A 21,768-nucleotide genomic window follows, 5' to 3' on the forward strand; every position below is an offset into this window, starting at 1 on the left:
TTGTCTGTTTCAATCATATATGAGGGAAATCAAATCCAAGTTCTCTACGATTCAAGAGCTGAAAACAACCAGTTTACGGTCTGAGTGACATGAAAATCCTAATATAGTTGATAATCTAACATTTTTATCATTTATTACGGTATTCAGTCCATATTTTATTATTATAATTTATTTGGATCCACAATTTCGGAAGAAAGCGGCTTTTTGACAAATTTCATTGTTAAGAATAGTTGCCGGCAAAAAGGTTGTAACCCACAACTTTTGGCAAAGTCATGTTTCCATGCAAAAAGGTTGTAAAAGTAGTCGGTTTTACTTCTACAATATCTTATATTGGTTAACCTGATTATCAACAGCTGATTTAGGTTTTGAAATTTAACCTCCACACTTGATTGTGCATAAAGGTTGTAACGTTTTTGCTGTTCCTGGAAAATTTACATTTTGTGGAATACAACCTTTTTGCCGGCGGCTATTCGTTTAGATATTTCTGATTTCCATTTGCTGGATGAGGCACTCTTCTTATTCAATCACTTCCATAGCCAAGCGATCACTTTAGCCTACATAAATTATACTCGTAAAACTATGCAGTTATCTGAATAAAGCTCGGGACACATATAGCCGCACCGAGCCCGTGCCGAGGTACGGCCGAGTTACGTCCGCGACACGGTGATGATGGTAGGAGAACACACATATCCGTGCGACAGCCGAGCGGCAGCAGTGTCTCAGTTCTGTAGTGCTACTGTGGTATGATTTCTGAATGTGTTAAGCTATTGTTAATAATATAGCACTATTAAAGCTTGTTACATCCGATTTAAATTTATATTTTTCAATTTTAAACTTTAGACGATGAGAATCATAGTGCTGGTATATATTTCGGTGCATAACAATACCACAATCAGTCATGTATAGGAAATATATATCAGCAATAAAATAGTTATCTTCTGCCTTATGTATCTAAACGTAATTAGTTTTAAATTAAAAATTTAAGACACAGTCACGGGTTCCTTATTTTATACTTTTTGTTGTTTATTTTACTATTTATCATATTATGTCTATCATACCTTTGGTCTGACTTATTATTTGGTTATACTTTTACTTTTGGTTTAACTTATTTTCCGTTCAACCATATTTCTCATCACTTTGATCGTAAAAAACTGGAGAATTCCGTACCTCTTCACTCTCTTTGTTAAACGAGCCTGCACCGTCTCCGTCAAAAAGTAAACTGAACTAGTCGGTGACGGCGCGGGCACGACCCGGGCAAGAAAAACGGTGACGGTGCTGACGCGGTGCGGTAGTATGTGTCCCTACACGTTTGTTTTCTACACGTTCCCTATGCACTTCAGTTCAGTAATTTCACGCTGCCATGTAAGCCCACTGCACGTGATGTTTCAGTCAATCTCAGGAAAAAAATTAGGGGGAAATGGAAAAAAGTAAGTCTGGTGCATTTCTCTCGATTAAATTTGTGTTTTTTATTCGATCGGCCATTATATAACTATTTCAGATCAGTAATAGAATCTAACTTCTCCTTATTTCAATACCTTACCTCAATTCTATCAACAGCTTCGAGTTTCATTTTTCATATTCATTGATAAAAGCCTATTAAATAATATAAATCAAGTTAATCAAACTTTCCATTGAAAGTTATTCCTTAGTGAAATAGAATAAATCAAAACTCAAAAAAATAATCTTTTCTGCCAGTCTTTAGGAAAAAGACAAACATGTTCTATTACATTACTGTTCAATTCCACTGCAGTAGAATCATTTTTCTACTGTTCTATTTTTCGACTGAAGTTTTTTACGTGTAAAATATGAACATGTCCAATAACCTAAAAATATTAAATTTTCACAGTTCAAGGTCGGAGAAGAAGGTATAGATGATACAACGATGGTAGGAGCTCCTTTGGAATATCATGATGAGAAAGGGTTCATCCTACCTTTTGTAACAGACGAAGTGAAAGGCAGATACAAGTGCATAGGAGAGCGTAAAGGAAATAAATTAGAAGAGGTAGAGATCTTCGTCGGTTTTCTTAGTGAGTGATCAATTATCATTACCCACAGTTTTAAGATGAAAAAGTTCAGGTCAATCAGTAGCTATGAGACACACCTACCTAGTTTAGTGCTTTAAATGATATCCAGCATTAAGATATATATATATATATTATATATATATATATATATATATATATATATATATATATATATATATATAATTAATTGTCGAAGAAATAAAAAAATATTTTTAATGCTACAATTTATTACTTCTAACTTGTGATTGGAAAATGAATCTATTTTGTGGATAAGGCAAACTAATAATGGAATGTATTCCGCTTCCGCAGGGAAAATTTAGCTGTCACCCAAGTCATCTTATTCTCATTATTGAAATTATTTCGTTCTTTTTAACTTATCATCTATTGTTTTATAATGTTTTGTTTTATTTGTAACTTAGAATTGTATGGAGGGTGTAAGAGAGGGCTGGCTGCGCCAGAACTTCGCCCTCCTAGGTTTTAAAAATTGGAAGCAAATCAATCAATCTCGTAAATGTTTGATAATATACACTAGTAAATAGATAATATGTACTAGATAATATGTAATATGATAATATGTACTAGTAAATAGAAGGAATAGGCTATGATAATTAGCTTATATCCCAATTAAACATTCATTTCATCAAATTATTTATCATGAAGCTGATAATAGTATAATAAAATAATAGATAATTTCATCTGTTGAATAAATGGATTGTATGATTATGAATATATATTATCAACTAGTAAATTTAAAACTTGAATTTGATTAATTTGGATATCCCGACTTTGATTCAATATTATTGTACTTTGCAGGAGCTTTTGACACTTTGAACAAGCCGCACATTGTTGCTAACAAAACGTTTGTAGTGATCGGTGATTACGTGGAGTTGGACTGTACACTATTGGAAGAGAGTGATATTGATGTTTGGACAAAGTGGACTGTACCTGAGAAAGTAAATAAGGTCAGTATATATTTCGATGGTAACTTACACAGATCAACTCATTTTCAGTGTTAAAAATCACTCCACTCTGTACAAGGATTATTTTGGTACATACTTATATAGTTTCCGATTTCTAATTATGATTCCTAAGTATGGATTGTAATTTAGTACGCTATTGAGCTCTGGAGAGTCTTATTACCATCGGATATTGTATGGCAAACAGAGACATAGATCAATATTTTTTTTGAATTATGAATAAAAAAAAATAAAAATTCAAATTTATTTTGTCGAATTGAAAACAATACAATGTTGACTATATGAATAATAAAAATAAAAGACAAGCAAGAAATACATAATAAGATTCCAAAAACACATAAACTCTAAAATTAAAAATAACTTGTTTTCTATATCTGATAAAGCCAGCAAAACCTAGGTTTGTTTGCTGCGTATTGTTATATCTGTAACAAATCATTTAATGACCAGTCAACTCTACAAATAATTTCGGTAAGCAATATAATTTATGCACTTTATTGATAATCACGTTACCCCTCTATTTAAACAGATTGGCCCGGTTGCACAATATTTTGTTAAAATTAAAATATCCTTTTAAATTAAATGTCACGGGAACCATTCACAGATAGCTCGGTCTTTCAGAAATGATTTTTTTGTGTGTATGTCTCACCCATATTCTTATTGAAGAAATACAAAAAATATCATATTGATTTTTATCGGGAACCTCTGTTAACAGGATTACGAACCAACAAATGATTCGAAGATCATATCCGAGAATGGAACTGGAGTCACCATCAGGCATTTCCACAATAGACTTGTTTTGAGAAATGTTGGACTGGATCACACAGGAGACTACACATGCGCTTATATAGAGAAATACAAAAATAATATCAATAGCGTCAAGTATCACATGAATGTTCATCCCAAGGCTACTACCTTCCTGAATCTAACATGTAAAGATGCTCCAGTGAAAACGGCACCTCCTTCTACAACCGAACAGAGAATCACTGTTAGGATAAATGCAAATCCTAGAGTTGATAAAGTGAATTGGTGAGTTCTACAACTGAATCACTCTCTGTCAATACTGTAAGTTAGTCATTAAAACCTTTTGGGAGTAGGCCTACTTCCAGATTCAGCAAACAGGAAAAGACACAATATGTACTGTACAATTTACACTTCATTGTACAAAGTACGATACAATCCAGTTCTACAAGGAATCATAGTCCAATTTGAAAGCTATATAATTCTGAATTAATCCATGAATTGTTTTCCTAAACGTAGGTCTACTGGAATAAGAATGAAAAAATAAACATTCTTTATCGATTATTCTCGCGAAAAGATTATACTCTTTTTCGTCTCAAAACCAGATATTAGGCTAATTATATATAATTTTTTAAATAATAAATAATTTACTGTAGCTTTCAAATAAAATACAAAGAGGATTCTCAAAATTAGAAACAATCAAACTAAGTTATACCTCAAGAGAGAAATAAGGAACTTGACAAAGTAGCCTATATTGGAACATTGGTAATCCATTTACTAATATGTAATAAGTTATATTGTGTAATAAAATTGAAATAAACATAATATAATATCATGCAAACATTTATACTGTATCTATATAAAATAGTTCAATTTTCAATATTTTACTTCATAATGAATAGTGGGGTGAAAGTCTAGTAGGTATGTAAATAAATGCATGTGTCTATCGTGTAAGAGAATTTCTCATAATTATATCATAGAACACTATTTCTATCCAAAATTCAGTAACCTTAAGAGCCAGTTACACTTTGAAATATTTTACAAAAAATCTATGAACAATTATCAACTTTTATAAACGATTATTTAACTGTATTTACACTATTAGATTCTCAAATATTTTATAAAAGATGACTTATTACATAATCAAAGATTATTGAACAATAAGATGGTACCGTATTAAAAAATCGCAGTGACTTATAAACCATAGCTACTGCATCAATCCTGTATTGATATTATTGCAAAATACATAATATATGCGGAAATAATATTTTTGGATTTGTATTTTTCAGGTATTTTATCAATTGGAAAGAGGAGAAAATTGAAATATTTTATGTTAGAAAATACAAGAATGAGAGTTTTCATGAAAACTATGAAACTCTGATCATCAGTTCTCCAGAGCTTAACGACAGTGGAATCTATAGATTAGTTGCCAGCAATAGAGTAATATCATCTTCTATCGATATAAAGTTTTATGTCGAAGGTAAGCCTTTGTTAAGTTTGATCATTTTTCTCTCAACAGTTGGATCTTTTTAAAAATATGCATTGAGAAAATTCCAGGTTTTCTAGATCAAGATATATGTGATTGGGAAATTGTGATCTCGTTCACAATTTTGATCAATTTGTTGTACCCTCTCAAGTTCTTATTTGAGTTCTCATTTTATTTATTCAGCATATAATGGCATAGTCACTTATTATATAAATTAATTGATAGGCTAATTATTTATTCAAATTAATAAAAACAATATAAAACTTTTATAGTAGCTACCCTTTTTATTCAAAACATTTTAAAACTTTAAAACAATTCAACGACTAATAAAACTAAGGGTAGCTACTACAAGCTTTATATTATTTTTATTAATGGCATAGTCCTATGATAGAAATCAATGTATTGCGAAATAATTGGTTTCTCAAAATTTATTCACTGATTCATATTTTCCCTCCAGAACTATTTTTTTAAGCTTGAACCACCACCCGTGGATAATATTGCTGATTTTATTCATTAATCAAAAGCAGATATCAATATTTCTGATGTATCTCATAGCCAGTTCAGTTCTATAGAATCTCTCAATCGCCTCGATATGACTTGTCAATCTCAAACTATGCTCTTTTGTTTTATATCTAAGCTGAGATATTAATATGGTGATGAATCCGAATGCAGATCAGGTTGCACAATTTAATATGTGGTTAATTTTTCAGCTAAGCCGCATATTCTCAAGCCTCTAAATCTCTTAAATGACAACGGATTGCGGGAATACTCTGGCGGATCATACCTGTTAACTGATTATGCGTCTCATCATGAGATAAGCTGTTTGAGCATAGGATACCCCAAACCAACAGTATCCTGGTATTTTCAAGAGCTTTCTGATTTCTCCAGTGTGATTGGTGATAAGCGGCATAAAATACCCGTGAGTATGCCTACTGCAAGAATTATTCAGTTATGATTTGGGAACATAGGCTGATAGCAAACTTAATCATTTTAAGAATAAGATTTCTAGATTGAATATCTGCAGAAAATGAAGAGCAAAGCTAGAATAAAATAAAATACGGCAGCTCTAAAATATATCACACACCCCGTTCATTCATTCATTCATTGAATGAATATACCCCGTATACTGTGATTTTACTAGCATGACATGATACAGAGGTTTATAAGGCTTACTAATATTCCTGTCTCTTGGTTAGATGTATCAGACGGCACAAGTTTTTCTACTTTTCTGTTATTAGATTCTCTATCAGAATTAAAACAGTTTTTGTCTCATTATTTTCAACTTACTGAAATTACCTGTCCAGAAATATTCAAAATAATTTTTCCTACTTTTATTTAGAAGATGAATGTTGTTTCAGAGTTTTTACTACAGAACTGTGGAAAATAATAACTCATTTGATATCATAACTGACTCAATACTTAAGGGGGAATCATTGAGAAGTGGTATCTTATATTGTAATTCCTGCAATATTCTTGGATGCCAAGAGACAAGCACGGAATTTTTTGTGACAGGTATGTTGGAATATCATCACTGAAGATGAAAATTGAGAATCAAAGTACCATTTTAACATTTTTTTTTAAACTGCATGTTTCTAACTTAAAGTGTGAATCCTGTATAAGTTGCATAAGTCATCTTATTAAATATCATGTATAAGTGTGCATGCCCTATAAACAAGAAAGTGAGCATCATTATTGAAATATATTTTTCATATTTTTTAAAGGCTTTAAAACATTTTTTTAGACATAAAGGCTTTTGAATTATTTTGTAGAACAAATTTATTTCTTCCTTTGTAATGGATAATTATTATATCCTCCCTCAGCGTATTCATTATTCATCGAAGAAACAGTCAGATTAACATAAACTTGTATAACAGTGATTGCCGATATACCTATTAAGTTATGGGTTTTATTTTCACAAAAAGAAATCCACCACTTAATTAGGCTATTTGTAAAATTGAATCTCAATCATTACAATAATTTGTAATAATGACAGACTATATCAGCTTAAAGTAAGTGAAAGTTATTATAGAATGGTCCAAAAAATGCAATATTATCACATGTTTCGTCCACGAGTTTCTGTAATGTAACATAATACTCTTACAGTTTTGGTCTCAGAAGAAGATGTTACCTTATCCTTTTTTCTTCTTACATAGCAAATGGGGGTCACTATGCATTGTAATAATGTTGTCGTTATGATAATTGGCATCCTTCAACCACACGATCCCTTACCAAAAAAGTAGGGATCATCTCATGAGGCCAATACAGTAGGCTATTATATACCTACATTGATTCTAACAAAACTTCTATTTCTTGTGAAAATCAATCAATTGCTTTCAGATGTCAAAAACGGATTTGAAACATGGGGACGACCGTATGATCTTATTGGTGGTGACAATGGAACTATTTATTGCGGTGCTTCGAAATTCTTGTTTGGTCCAGCCCTGAAGTGGAGCTACAAATTTCAAAGTCAACAACATGATCTTACATTATTGAATGGTGATACCTACTCCAATAATTCATTATTGACATTATGAAAGCCTTTCTCTCCCAGTCATAGTTATAATGTTTAGTAATCATATTAATAAGTAAATAATGTAATATAATACCCTAATATAAAAATATTTTCATCGAAAATCCATCTATAGTGAGGTCCACGTTATAATGGCAATGAATGATTAGCAATATGGTATTGCTATCCTTGTCTATCATTCAACAAAGTGGATAGAGCCATCTCTTTCTCATTTTGTTCTGTTACCAGATCGTCTTTTAACAATGTAGAATTAATAATTAATAAACAAAATATTTTATCTTAATTATGAAATAATTGAAAAATATTATTTCTTGCTTAATAAAATATATTTGATTATTTTAAAGGAGAATGAACCGTTTATCATCAATAAACATCAATTACATCAATAAACCTGTGTCAGCTACCGTCTATACAAGGCATTAACAAGACAGAGGATCGGCAAAGTTTTTCTCCAAAATGGCTAGTATTGGCTCAAATATTGAGAACTAATTCGATAAATTTATAGATAGTATTTACAGAGAAATTAATGACTTTTTAAAACTATTTGTAAAATTGAAGTAAGTTGAAGTAAAAAGTGAACAAGGCCTATGGTTAGATGGTGAGAAATAGTTTGATACTTTTTATGTGGTGGAAAATTGTTTTACACATTAAAATTTATTGTTATGAAATCAAAATTTTCGTTTCCAGATAGCAATATATTTATAACAAATACGGAAACAGAACTATCGTATATTTCAACAATGGTGATGAGAAATGTGAGCACAAATATGACTGGATCATACACTTGCGAAGCAGAATCGTTGAGTGAAAAAAGTAAAACCAAAGGCTGAGTATCTTCATCAAAGTCAAACGTGAGTATATTCTTATAAAACTATGAATGTTATAGAGTAGATCGACCTATTTTTCATCTTAAAGTATAGATTGAATATTTTGTTTCTTTTTTTAGCTTGTTCATTGCCAGTATTTCTGAATGAAACATCCTTGGACAATGGAACTAGAAGTGTTGAATATGAAGATTCATTTGAGCTCGAGTGCAGTGCTGAAGGTTTGCCTCAGCCAAGTATTATCTGGTATTATGTGAGTAACATTATAGTCTTATGATAAATTACTTTAATGCATTCTAAAAAGTTATAGTTATTAGTAGGCATGCACAACAAAATTTGTTCTAGCACAACTCATAATTAATTCTAGCAAATATTATCAACAACTTTTTATGAGTGATAATGCATCTATGAGCTTCTACAGAAATACTAATAATACCTAATATAAATATCACAGAAGAAGACAGATAAAAGACCTACTAATAAAAATACTCAGCACAAAAATTAATTTTGTATAGGCTTAATCTTTACCTGGACCACAACATATAATCATGCGACTTATAGAAAGGGAATATGGAGATAACAAGTTACTATATAATAGCGTCCAGTAGGCCTATGTACTTTTGATTACTGCGGCACTTTCCACTAACTTTCATAAATTTTGAAATATCGCGCCCCTCCCCACCTAATTCAATTAAACTATTATTTATATTATCACCTTTAAATTGATTGTGTTTCAAAACCACCGAATACAGCCTATCAATTATTACATTCTATAGAGAGCCATCCAAATAGGATAAATTATTCTGAAATACATCAATATATTTTTCACAGAGTAGCACGTACCTTGATCAGTCAAGTTTCAAGTAAAAGGTTTGTATTATCGCAAGATCTTGACAGTTGACAATCAAGCTTATGCAAATTTTGACTGGAAAAACTTATTCTGTTAGGCCCACCAAAGTTCAAGCTCCAGATTCATTTATGCTCGTTCATGAGAGCATATAATCTATCATTATTGAACTTTACGTTATGCAGCACAGCACTAAACTATTATTCATTCTATTTCATTTTTTTCTTAAACATGCATGAACTTAGGCTATATGCATCTCAATTCATAAAGGAATTTATTGAAGAAATAGAAAAAGAGATCACTAAATTTTAGTGTTTTCTTGATTTTGAGAATAAAATGAAAGTTTCTCTTTGAATTGTTCATGAATACACAACGACTGATTGTTATAAAAATAACATTTTCATGTTTCATGGGGGGATCTTGGAAACAATTATTGCGTTGGAAAAAATTCATTGACATTACTTTGAGGGCAGACTCTGTAATAGATACAAACTACACCAAGATAATACAAATATGTATATCTGATCATTTTTTTCAGAACGATAAAGAAATTACTGAACTCCTTGAAACGGGAACTATTGACCATGGAAGAATAAGCTTGACTGAAGGGAACAAGACGTTGAAATTCGTGCATGCAACAGAAGCGGAGAATGGTAACTACAGTTGCAAGGCAATTAACCGGTTGGGATCTGTATGGGCTCACAGCATTATCATTGTAGCTTCACCTAAAGGTATACAAAAATATAAGTATTATTTTGTTTCCATTACAAGTGTACTGTAAATTATGTCATTGAGTTAATAAACCTATGTAGTTCATCTATGTCTAGAAGTTCCAATGTGATTTCAAATTGATATTGATATTCTTATCATATAAATTTGGTTTATATAGACTGTTTTTGTGAATTATGAACATAATATTACACTCATAATAATAATAATCTACTTATATTATGATTGATACATAGTATAGTATAATTGCATCTTCACGCTATCATCTTGGTTTTATTTAGTTAGCTGTGTATTTCGGATCCTCAAAATTCTCCAAAATAGAATAATATTTTGGTAGAGAACATTTTCAGACACTGTTAATTATTAATTTAATTCAGGCACTGAATTTCTAGTTATATATTCATGCACTGAATTTCAAGCTACCTATATATTCAGGCACTGAAAATGAATTAATTCTGGAAAAGTCTATTCAGGTAGCGTACGGTACGTACTCATTAAGGTGGATGGTACACTGATGTACGTAAAAACTACTGTTATATACTGTATCAAAGCAGATGATACACAAGTGTACATACAAACTGATATACACTGTATCATAGCAGATGAAGCACAAGTGTACGTACAAACTGATATAATACTGTATCAAAGCAGATGATACACAAGTGTACATACAAACTGATATATAGGTACTGTATCAATGCAGATGATACACAAGTAAACGTACAAACTGATATATACTGTATCAAAGCAGATGATACACAAGTGTATGTTGAAACTGAAATACACCTCAGATGTCATTTGAACAAATTGAGATACCGTAAGCTGAATTCATATACATCTCAGACCAAAATCTATTTTGAGCTATTGAATTGGTCTGTTGGAGTAACTTTTGATAAATGGTTGGGACGATGGAGGTTCCCCAGATAAGTGTGAGATTGTGTCTATTCATTGCCAATAGGGAGACAAAGGTACCTCTAGGTGCCTCAATGTACCCCTCACAAGATAATTACAAAAATCAATAATCGTTAATTAATTTATTCAGTTATTGAAAAAGAAAGACAAAGAGAACATTTTTGCCTTCGAACTCGACAAATTCCACTTATTCATGAACTTTAGCACAATTTGAATGTCTGGCTTATTTTTTTATGAAAGGAGTAACCAGATTCAGTTCACTCTTTGAAATTCTCTCCTGCAATAATTGCAGTGATTGGTAATCAATATGATAAATAGAATTGTTGATCAAAAATGATCATTGTGATCAGATACCTCGCTATTTGCATTAGACACCTTTTATCTGGTGAACCATTTTGTTTACAGGTATTTGTTCTCGATGGGAAAAGCGTCATTTCACGGAGCCAGGTTTGGTAGTAACCAAACGGCGAGCTGTGGAAATTCTTGTAAAGATCAACACTTATTCATGAACTCTAGCACAATTTGAATGTCTGGCTGAAAACAGATTGTACAAAATTATCTTATAATGAATTGATCAAGTTTAATACTGTAATAATTAAGATTTTTTGCCAACAGTGAACAGACTCTGGCCATGGGTGATTGTTTTTACGATATTCATCATATTCTTCCTGAGTGTCATAATAATAATCCTCTACCAGAGAGTCAAGCATGAGAGAGTAAATATCTTCATTATTTTTCATAATTTATACGATTAATTAAAACTTAGGATTTTATGTTATAACCTACTACGGTAATATATTCTTGAATAATTCTTAATTTTTGACCGAGAATATTCTTATAAACTGCGTTTGAGGATGTTTCAACATAGCTATATCTTATATTATTTTATTATGAAAGGACAGAAGGAATCAGTTTGAAGAGTGGATAAAAAGTACAAGATATCCAAATTTAGAATGTAATCCGTAATATTCTACAGAAGGAAGTGGCACTTGGAATTGAAATCAATAAGATAAAATAATTTGTATTTTCGTCTCACATAATTTTCTTGCATGTTATAATATTGGAAAATAATATATATGTTCAACAATATTGAATTTCCTCTAAAAATTGAATCTACATTGCATTTATCAAAAAATGCTGAATGCCTATGAAAACTCTCAAATTTGAATTCTAGATTTTAATGATGAATGATTATTGCAGATATTATGTTTTATGCAATTTCTCTTCTCTCATTACTTCAATATATTATATTTTCTACATTCTTATAAAATCAATTGATAATATTGATGTATTCATTAATCGTATAAGAAATGCTAAATAGGTACTCAGTTTTATTATATATAGGGCTTATAAAATTAATTTCATTTATTTCCACTAATAAACTAAATTTTATTTACACTTGAAAATAGCTCTTGAAAAGTTGGAACTAGTCGTCTTGTGATAAAATAAAAGGGTTCTTGATATATTCTATTTTATTTCAAGCAACGTTAAACTCATTATTTTTCTAAAATAAAATTAATCACCCCTTGTTTTGTTTCCAAATAGGCATTGCTGAGAGAATTGACGAAAACTGTTTTGGAAACATTTGATGATGGCGCGGAGGGCGATCTCAACCCAGAACTGGGCATTGTTGAACAGGCAGATCTCTTGCCTTACAAGAAGCAGTATGAATTTCCACGAGAAAATTTGAGATTAGGTGAGTTCAGATAATGGTGATATTTCACTTCTCAGTTGACAACTCTTGTAACTCCTTACAACTCTTGTAACACCTGACAACTCTTCAGCATCATATAGGTATATCATATACCTTAGCTAGTGGGTATTTGAGACCCTCTACTCTCAAAACTCCTGACAATTCTCAGGCATCGTATACATTATATCTCAGCCACTGGGCTTTGAAAAGAGTTACGATACTTCAAGAATTTTAAGCTGAAGCACTCATATTTAGTTGTGCAGTGGACAAATCATACTAATATGATATTCTCAATGACAGTAAATATCCTTCACAGAAATTCTACTATCCTACAGTTAACTGACACATTCACTAATTTTTTTGCTGAGGGTGATGCCCACATGAGCTTCAGGCTTGTGCGTCGTTGATGGGAAGGATGGTGATGAGAGATGAAGGTGGTTTCTGAAGCGACATCGAAACTAATAAATGATTTAATTATACTTTTGATTATCAACCCTTTCTCAATTTTCTTATGCTCAAATCAATTTTCAATGATCAGAATAATTATCAATAAAGATAATCCCGCTAGTCCTCAACCAATAATTCAATCAATCAATATTTTTTTCAATTCAACATAAAACACATAAAGGGAAATGAAAATACAAAAAATCACAATCAAAAATAAGTTTCTAATGAAATACAAAAACAGGCTTCATGGTGGGTTGTGCTGAAAAGAAAAAGGGAGGAAAAATATCTAGCCAACTATGGTTTCCCAGCATGTAATAGGCAGAAAAGTAAGGAATGAAGGGTGAAGAGGAGTGGAAAAGGGAAGAAATTAAGAAGATGTCCGGGAAAAAGAGATAAAATATGAGCAGAAATTGTACGCGAGTCCATTTTCAAAAAATTTACTTAAAAGAAAAGGCCTTGCAGAGAGTAGTTTTAGAGCAGAAATCTCGAGACTTGTACGTCGATATGAAAGAAAAAATTACTGTAGTTCCTGATTTTTATTTCTAGTTTAGTTTTTCTAATAACTTTAGAGTCTATGAGAAAGTGGATCGGAATAAGGTTTATTATTTTAGTGATTATATAGATCAACTGTTTCCACAAGCATCCAATATTGGTGTGATAATAGTTGACTAAAAAAGATGAAAAACATGAATTTTCAGGGAAACAGCTTGGCTCAGGAGCTTTTGGTGTTGTCCTGAAAGGTGAAGCGAATGGCATCTTGAAAGACAACGAGGTAACAGCAGTTGCAGTGAAAATGCTGAAGCAGAATGTCGATGTGTCACACATCAAAGCTTTGACAACAGAACTCAAAGTGATGATACATCTTGGCAAACATTTGAATGTTGTCAATCTGCTTGGAGCTTGCACAAGGAATCTGAATAATAGTGAGTAGCCTACTTATTTCAACATCATTGAACAGCATTGTTGGTATAGTACTATACCTAGGTCTACAAAACACTACAGCTTTTCGTAGAATAATTTAAGTTTATGAAAATATCCAGTCTATTCTTGTTTTTCTAGAATACAGTATGGCTTGGAGGAGAGATAAGTTTTAGATTCTAAATTCATCGTGATAGCCTAATCATCAATATGTATTATTCTGTTTTGATTCACTTGTTCTCAACATGTAATCACCAAATTTCACCAGAGTACAGGAGAGTCACTCCCAATTCAAACTTCAAGTATAATGGCTATTACATAAAAACGTATATTGACTCATTGGTAGAAGCTTCTATCAGTTGGAGGATTTTTTTTATAAAAGCTTTGCTGGACTGTGACGCTGCCTAAAGTTTATGTTTCAAGTTTTCAATTACTTGACACGATATATCCAGACATTGGATATACTGATTTCTAATATACTCATTTCTGGACTCCTTATTTACTTCTAAATTTCATAATTATTATTGTATTCCATATAATCTTCAGTTCAAATTTTCTTGTTGTGTTTTGATAGTCGACAACACTCTACAATATCATAGAATATAACTTCACTTGTTCAGCTTGTGATATAAAAATATATTAGTAGAATACTAATTCCAGTTTTTGAAAATATCCAGTCTGCTCTTGTTTTTCAAAAATACGGTATGGCTTGGAGTTAACTTTCAGATTATAAATTCACCAGAGAACAGGAGTGTCAATCCTAATTCATACTTCAAGTATGATGGATATTATATAGAAACTTATATTGGCTCATTGGAAGGAGCTTCAATCAGTTGGACGATTTTTTTATTGAAACTTTGCTGGACTGTGACGCTGCCTAAAGTTTATGTATCATGCTTTTAATTATACTTGACACGATCTATCCAGGAAAACCTGGACTTGATCATGACATTGGATATAATGATTTCTAATATGCTCATTTCTGGATACCTTATGACTTCTAAATTTCATATTTATAATTGTATTCCATATAATCTCCAGTTCAAATGCTCTTAGTGTGTTTTGCTTTAGTTAATAGTTTATATTTTTCAACTCTATAAACTGCTCTCTTTTATAATAAATTAACGTTGAATCATATTTTGTATGATACTGTAAGTATGATGTGCTGAGTATTTATTTATTTATTCATGGAGATAACAGGTAAAAACTCATTTTGCCTACTTGTAAGCTATTCGATTAATATGCCTGAAAGAATGAAGATGATCTGAATAATATTCTGTATGATACTAAGTAGTATGCTGATGAGTGTTGTAAGCTATTGGATTAATATGTCTGATGAATGAAGATGATCTAGAATACTCCTGTTTTTTTTTTTTTTACAGGGGAACTTTTGGTTATTGTAGAGTACTGTAGATATGGGAATATGCATGACTATCTTAGAAGAAATAGGAACAACTTCATAAATCAAATCAATCCAAAAACTGGATTGTTTGACTCAAATCTCATTGGCACAAGAATCACTGAAAGCGAAAGAAGAAGGCTGTTTCCGACTCAGTCTACATCGAGCTACACTGGAGCGACACATTCAGATAGCTCGGTAACTTTCTATTCGAATTGCACTATCATGACAGACCTCTACTCGAATCAACAAGCTCCCAGCTCTAGACTGGTCCATAATTACAAAAACCTCGCCATTGATCCACTGGATGAAGAAGATGACTACATTGTCAGCAAAGATTTGCTGCCCGCTTTGAAGCCACAAAGCAAGGGAGAGCATGAATTTTGCACCGAAGATCTGCTATGTTGGAGTTTCCAAACTGCATGTGGAATGGAGTATTTGGCCAGTCGCAAGGTGCTGCATGGTGATCTAGCAGCAAGGAATATACTTCTGGCTGAAAATAACATCATCAAGATTTGCGACTTTGGAATGTCAAAGAACATGCATTACGAAGATAACTATTGTAAAAAAGGCAAGCAACTTCTACCCGTGAAATGGCTTTCAATTGAAGCTATGCGAGATAGGGAATTTTCTGTGTACTCAGACATTTGGTCGTTTGGAGTTGTCCTGTGGGAGTTTTTCTCTCTTGCCAGAACACCGTATCCTGGTCTTGAAGGTGTTCAGGAGCTCTACAAGAAGTTGGAGAGTGGCTATAGGATGGAACGACCTGTTTTCGCTCCCGATATAGTGTACAGGATCATGCTAGAGTGTTGGAGCGAGGATCCTAAGAGGCGACCTCCATTTAGCGACCTTACTGCAAGATTGGGTTACATGATTGACAGAGATGTTCAGAAGGTGAGTTGACTACACCATACACCATATTTCATCTAGAATATTGCTTTTCTATTTTTTTTACGTGAAACAGATTGAACTCTCTCGAAAAATAGAAGTACAGAGTGTAGGCCTACCTACAAGAAAAAACTTATTGAAATCTTCTTACCATCCTCATATTTATGATAATTATTCTTGATACAAGTGCTATCTTCATTCCCAATGAGTATGGAGTAATGGTCATTCAAAATAGTCTTTAATTAGTATCTGACTTCAATTTTTCGATGTGATTGACTGGTAACCTGTGAGAGTAGGATCTCATTCAATTGAAAACATATTATGTGGACCAGGGAGCTGTAGACTACCGGTATTTGTTTCTAAATGCATTTTGTTAGAGCCTGTTGTAGTCTTCATCTCGCAAGAACAGAATTTATAATGATTACATTGATTTATTCTGATTAAATAATTCACTAATTGAACTTATGTACGGTATTTGATGAAATATTGAGGATACAAACGAGAGAATATGATATGGAAAATAATACCATGGATTAACCAGAGCATTCTTGTCATCTTCTTTCTGATACTTCATAATAGATTGAAGTACGGTAACCTATTTGAATTTTTTTCAGATTTTTATTATTTTTTCAAGTTCAAATGTTTCGTGCCTTATTATAAAATAGTCCTAAATGAATATATTATAAGATACTATATATTTATACATTAACGAGCTGCTGGAAATAAAGAAAAACACAAAAGAAATAAGCCTAGATGCAGATATACTCAACGATTACTTTGCTAACGTGGGTGTATCATTTGCCAGAAAAATATCAGGAAATGTAAGTGATATCCCAGTTCCTCGATCGCTATCAAATTCATGTCAGCACAGTATCTTTCTCAACCCCACAAACTCAAACGAAATAATGTCAATTATAAATCAGTTGAAAAACAAATCTACACCAGGACCAGTTAACTTCACAGGACCTTTCATAAAAAAAATTTCTCACCACATAACTGGACCCTTAGAACATATATTCAACAAATGTTTAAATGAAGGATATTTCCCAAGAAAGTTCAGAGAAGCCAGAATCATTCCAATACCTAAAACCGGAGATTTAAAAAAACCAGAAAATTATAGACCGATAAGCTTGATAAGTAACCTTTCCAAAATATTAGAAAAAATAATAAAAAACAGAATTATGAGTTTTTTAGAGAAAGAAAATATAATAAATGAAAAGCAATTTGGTTTTCAAAAAAATAAGTCTACTAAAGATGCAGTCATCCACTTGAACAAAATAATTTTTGACAATTTTAATAGCAATAGAAAAACTCTTGCAGTGTTCATGGATCTATCAAAAGCTTTTGATACGATACCTCACAATATATTATTAAACAAATTAGATAGGGCTGGAATTAGAGGTGCAGCAAATGATTTATTTTCTTCATATTTGACTGAAAGGAAACAATACCTACATCTTCAGGGTCAAACTGATATTAAATATACGTCAGGTTTCGGCTTGCCTCAAGGTTCTGTGCTTTCACCAGTTCTTTTTTTGTTATATGTGAATGACCTACTCAAACTAAACCTCCAAGATTGCACCACTCTGTCTTTTGCAGATGACACTGTATTGATCTTCAGCGGCAAAAGCTGGGTAGAAACTTTCAATATAGCCAATAGAAACCTAATAATTATTAGAAAATGGCTTCAAGATCATATCCTGACTTTAAACGCTGACAAAACTAAGTATATCACCTTTTCACCCAATATAACTGGACAACCAGCAACAGATTTAAATCTTAAAATAGGGACAACAAATAATAACAATGAAAACTCTACAGATAATACAGAAGCACAAAAAACATTAGAAAGGGTTCACACGATTAAATATCTTGGTATATTATTGGATCAACATTTAAAATGGAACAAACACATAGATTATTTGTGCTCAAAGTTGAAATACCTCATTTACATTTTTTACAAAATAAAAAACATAGACATTATACGGAAAATTTACTTTGCATACGCTCACTCATTATTTCAATATATTAATGAAGTATGGGGAGCTGCTTATGATACACATCTGAAGAAATTATTTATCTTACAAAAACATATTATAAGAGCAGCATTAGGAAGACCTCGACTCTATCCTAGTAGGGACATTTTTCTTGAATTTAAGGTCCCTACAATAAGACAGAATTATATGAAAAATATAATACTCCATATCAATAAGAATAAATCTAATTTTCCTGCACACATAACACCCCATAATACACGTCCTAACAATAGATTCAACACAGAACTCATTAAGCTAACCATATGCAGGCATCAATTTACCTATTATTGCAGCTACATTATAAATAAAATTCCAAACGATTTTATAGATAAACAAATGACACGTAATTTAAGCAAAAGCATAGATTATTGGATTGAGCATAACATATTCTTCAAACTAGTTGTATAAAGTATAATATTGTATCCAACAAGCATTGTTACTAAAAACATTGAGCAATGTTTTTTTCATTTTCACGTTCTCGAACCAGGTATTGTAAATGTTCCCTCATCATCGTATATTTTTATGTATTCCCTGTGTGAAATATTCACTTCATGATGGCCTCAAGACGTCACAGTGGTTAATTGGATTCTACTTTGTCATATAGTATGTACTATTCTTAAGTTTTTAATTTTTTTTTCTGAGCCTTTGAGACTTTTGTATATTGCTGTAATACTTTCTTTAGCTCTTTTTATTTTAATTTTTATATCGCTTCTTACTTGACCTGAATTGAAGCAGAATAATTTAACCGCAACTCACTGCCAACACACAAGGACTCTTATATTGGCAGTGCCGAATATTACATTGATTACGTTGATAATTATTGTTGTGCAAGTTACAATAAATGTATATTTTTAGGTGATTGTATATTGCATACTTTAGTGATTGTATTGCACAAATATTTGTATGTGATTTTTGGCAATAAATTCAATTCAATTCAATTCAATTTTCAATATGCTAGTTATCATGATTGTAGGCTTTAAAATATATTATTCTGTCTATGTTGTGACCATCATTTCCAAATAAGAGAACTGCGTTAAATCATTACCGTAATCAAAAAATGTTTTCAGTATTTCCTTGACCTAAGTGAACAAATGGCAAAATCTAACGAAGAAGATGAAGATGAAGGTGCTTGTCTCATACAACCTCTCAATATGGAATATCAAAATCTAATCAAGAAAGATATTGAAAGTTCCAAAGATAAAAAACAGACCAAAGATAAGAAAACAGTGAAAGAGGTTGAATTGTTAGAGTTGAAACCAGGTCAGTAGGTCTAAAAGTATTCATGTATATTTATAATAGTTATATAGAGAACACTTCACTCATAGAGAATAGAAATACTTCTAAAGTTCCAATTGAAAATAGACAATTTCTGTCACTGAGTCACTTTTGTCAATCGTTGAGACTGAAGTAGTGTTGTTCGCTAGCTCCACCTGCTGGTCGTGAGTTCGAATCTCGCCGGTAGGCATGGACGTTTGTTCATCTTATCAAATCACTTTCTCACTCTCTAATATTCACGCACTAGCGTAGTAGTAGAACGTATGCTACTCAAGTAAGTATACTATGATATATAATATATCATACAGTTATCACTCTTCATGAAAATCGTTTTGAAAATAATATTATATTTTTTGAGCATGTAGAGAGAATAACTTTTATTTGCAAAAAATTTTATTTGCATAGATACGGTACAATGGGGAGTCACAAAGGCACACCAGTTTCAAGTCGTGCTTAGGTAACAAACTAAAGTTCTGTCGTAAATTTGTCAAATTCTTTAAATCAGCATGATATAGGCTACTGTATAAGCTTCACTTTGGTCAACAACTAAAAATGTTATAGCCTGCTTTTCTGCTTCAAAGCCATTCATTCTACAACACCATGTGTACATTGACACTGTGACAAATAATATTTTATAATAATGAAACATCTATATTATCTTTCCAGCACCTCAAAATGGAGTTGACCCAAAATCTGACCAATGTGGATTCTCAAACCAGACATACGGTAATGTGGATCTGGAAAGAAATGTTCGCACTGAGGAAATTCTGCTTGTTTAGGCCAAGTGAATTAATTTATATTATGTACAGTAAAATTTGCATCAGTCAAATCGAAGGACCCAAGCTGTAGGATCTAAGTGGATTGCAGTCCACCTTCAGTTCAACAAGATCAACACAAATTCATCAGAAAATATAGATCTTTGTTCTATACAAAAATAAAACTTTTTATTATCAGAAGACTATAATTATTTTTCCTCGAACTGATTAATATTAAATTGAAGTATACTCATTCAATACGGTGTAGCTTGAAATGTGTATTATAAAATAATCGGTTAATACTCATTGATTGCTGGAAAAAGTCAAACTCAGTGTATTCTAGGTTGTACTCAAGGTATTCAGGTTTTATTCTAGGTACATTGAAATGTCTTTCACAGTATGATGAATTATGATTATTAACAACAGATTCAATGATTTTCCAAGTATAATCTGCAGAAATATCTTCCTGCTGGGGATTTTCTGTTGGTGAGAACAGCTGTTGGGCTGGTTGGCAGCAACTCTACATGCCTCTCTGTCATCCGCCATCCTTTTAAGGTCTGTAGTTGGCACATTCCAGAATATTCATATTGCATTGGCACTTAAGGGACTGTACACACATTGATGGTCTGAAAACTAGAGTAGACTCCCATAAGAATTAATGTCATTTTTCTGCCCAGCAGAGGATAATTTTTTTGGAATGTAGCGCTGAAGAGCAGAGCCCGGTCTACTGAGTAATAAAGCCATGTTAAATCTTTTATGAAATAAAAGAAACGGAGTCAAGTTAATTACCAAGTTATTTGTTTATAATGACTATACATCTATATGGAGAATGTAGAAGAGCCTCCGCAGCATCTGAACCGATGCAGCCACCTGCTCACTCTCCGCTTGTAGACGGCAACGCTAACCCCCTCAGTAGTTGAAATCTCGGCCGGTACATTACGGTAAAGCCAATGGGCTAAATGAAAACAGTTTCCAAGTTGAATTGAATATCTTAAACGGGAAAATTGAATATTTATATGCAATCTGTTTCTAGTGGGATAATAATGTTGAATTTCATTGAAGACAAAGTTACTTTTTTATAAAAACAAGTAAATTTTTTATAAATAATTGTTTTATATTTAAAACAGGGAATTCTTGGAAAAGTAAATGTGTTGGATATCTATGATTTTTGGCCAATAGTGTTTTAATGAGTGCTCTCCGTGAGACCGCAACAGAACGCAGGACACCCAAGGACACCGCCCCACGCCAAGATGCCATACTCAAGCAATGTCTGCACATATGCATAGAAGA

The 21,768-nt window shown here is 32.1% G+C and overlaps 2 protein-coding genes across 2 annotated transcripts; both read left to right on the forward strand.

The window, feature by feature from the left end:
• Positions 1 to 1,330: 1,330 nt before the first annotated feature.
• On the forward strand, positions 1,331 to 8,786 carry LOC111054341 (vascular endothelial growth factor receptor kdr-like). Its single transcript, XM_022341355.2, has 10 exons — positions 1,331 to 1,427; positions 1,847 to 2,027; positions 2,838 to 2,986; positions 3,714 to 4,027; positions 5,029 to 5,219; positions 5,936 to 6,144; positions 6,584 to 6,737; positions 7,563 to 7,721; positions 8,443 to 8,606; positions 8,676 to 8,786. The coding sequence occupies exons 2-9, from the start codon at positions 1,883 to 1,885 to the stop codon at positions 8,583 to 8,585; spliced, it is 1,464 nt and encodes a 487-aa protein (XP_022197047.2). The 5' UTR covers positions 1,331 to 1,427; positions 1,847 to 1,882; the 3' UTR covers positions 8,586 to 8,606; positions 8,676 to 8,786.
• On the forward strand, positions 8,629 to 20,676 carry LOC111054348 (vascular endothelial growth factor receptor 2). The gene is made up of 9 exons (XM_039443048.1): positions 8,629 to 8,642; positions 8,676 to 8,832; positions 9,965 to 10,157; positions 11,683 to 11,783; positions 12,613 to 12,763; positions 13,906 to 14,130; positions 15,508 to 16,418; positions 19,516 to 19,708; positions 20,390 to 20,676. Exons 1-9 carry the CDS (start codon positions 8,629 to 8,631, stop codon positions 20,500 to 20,502), a joined length of 2,058 nt encoding a protein of 685 aa, XP_039298982.1. The 3' UTR covers positions 20,503 to 20,676.
• The last annotated feature ends 1,092 nt before the right edge of the window (positions 20,677 to 21,768 follow it).

This window comes from Nilaparvata lugens, chromosome 1 (assembly GCF_014356525.2).
Source record: "Nilaparvata lugens isolate BPH chromosome 1, ASM1435652v1, whole genome shotgun sequence".
In the NCBI taxonomy this organism is placed as follows: Eukaryota; Metazoa; Arthropoda; class Insecta; order Hemiptera; family Delphacidae; genus Nilaparvata; species Nilaparvata lugens.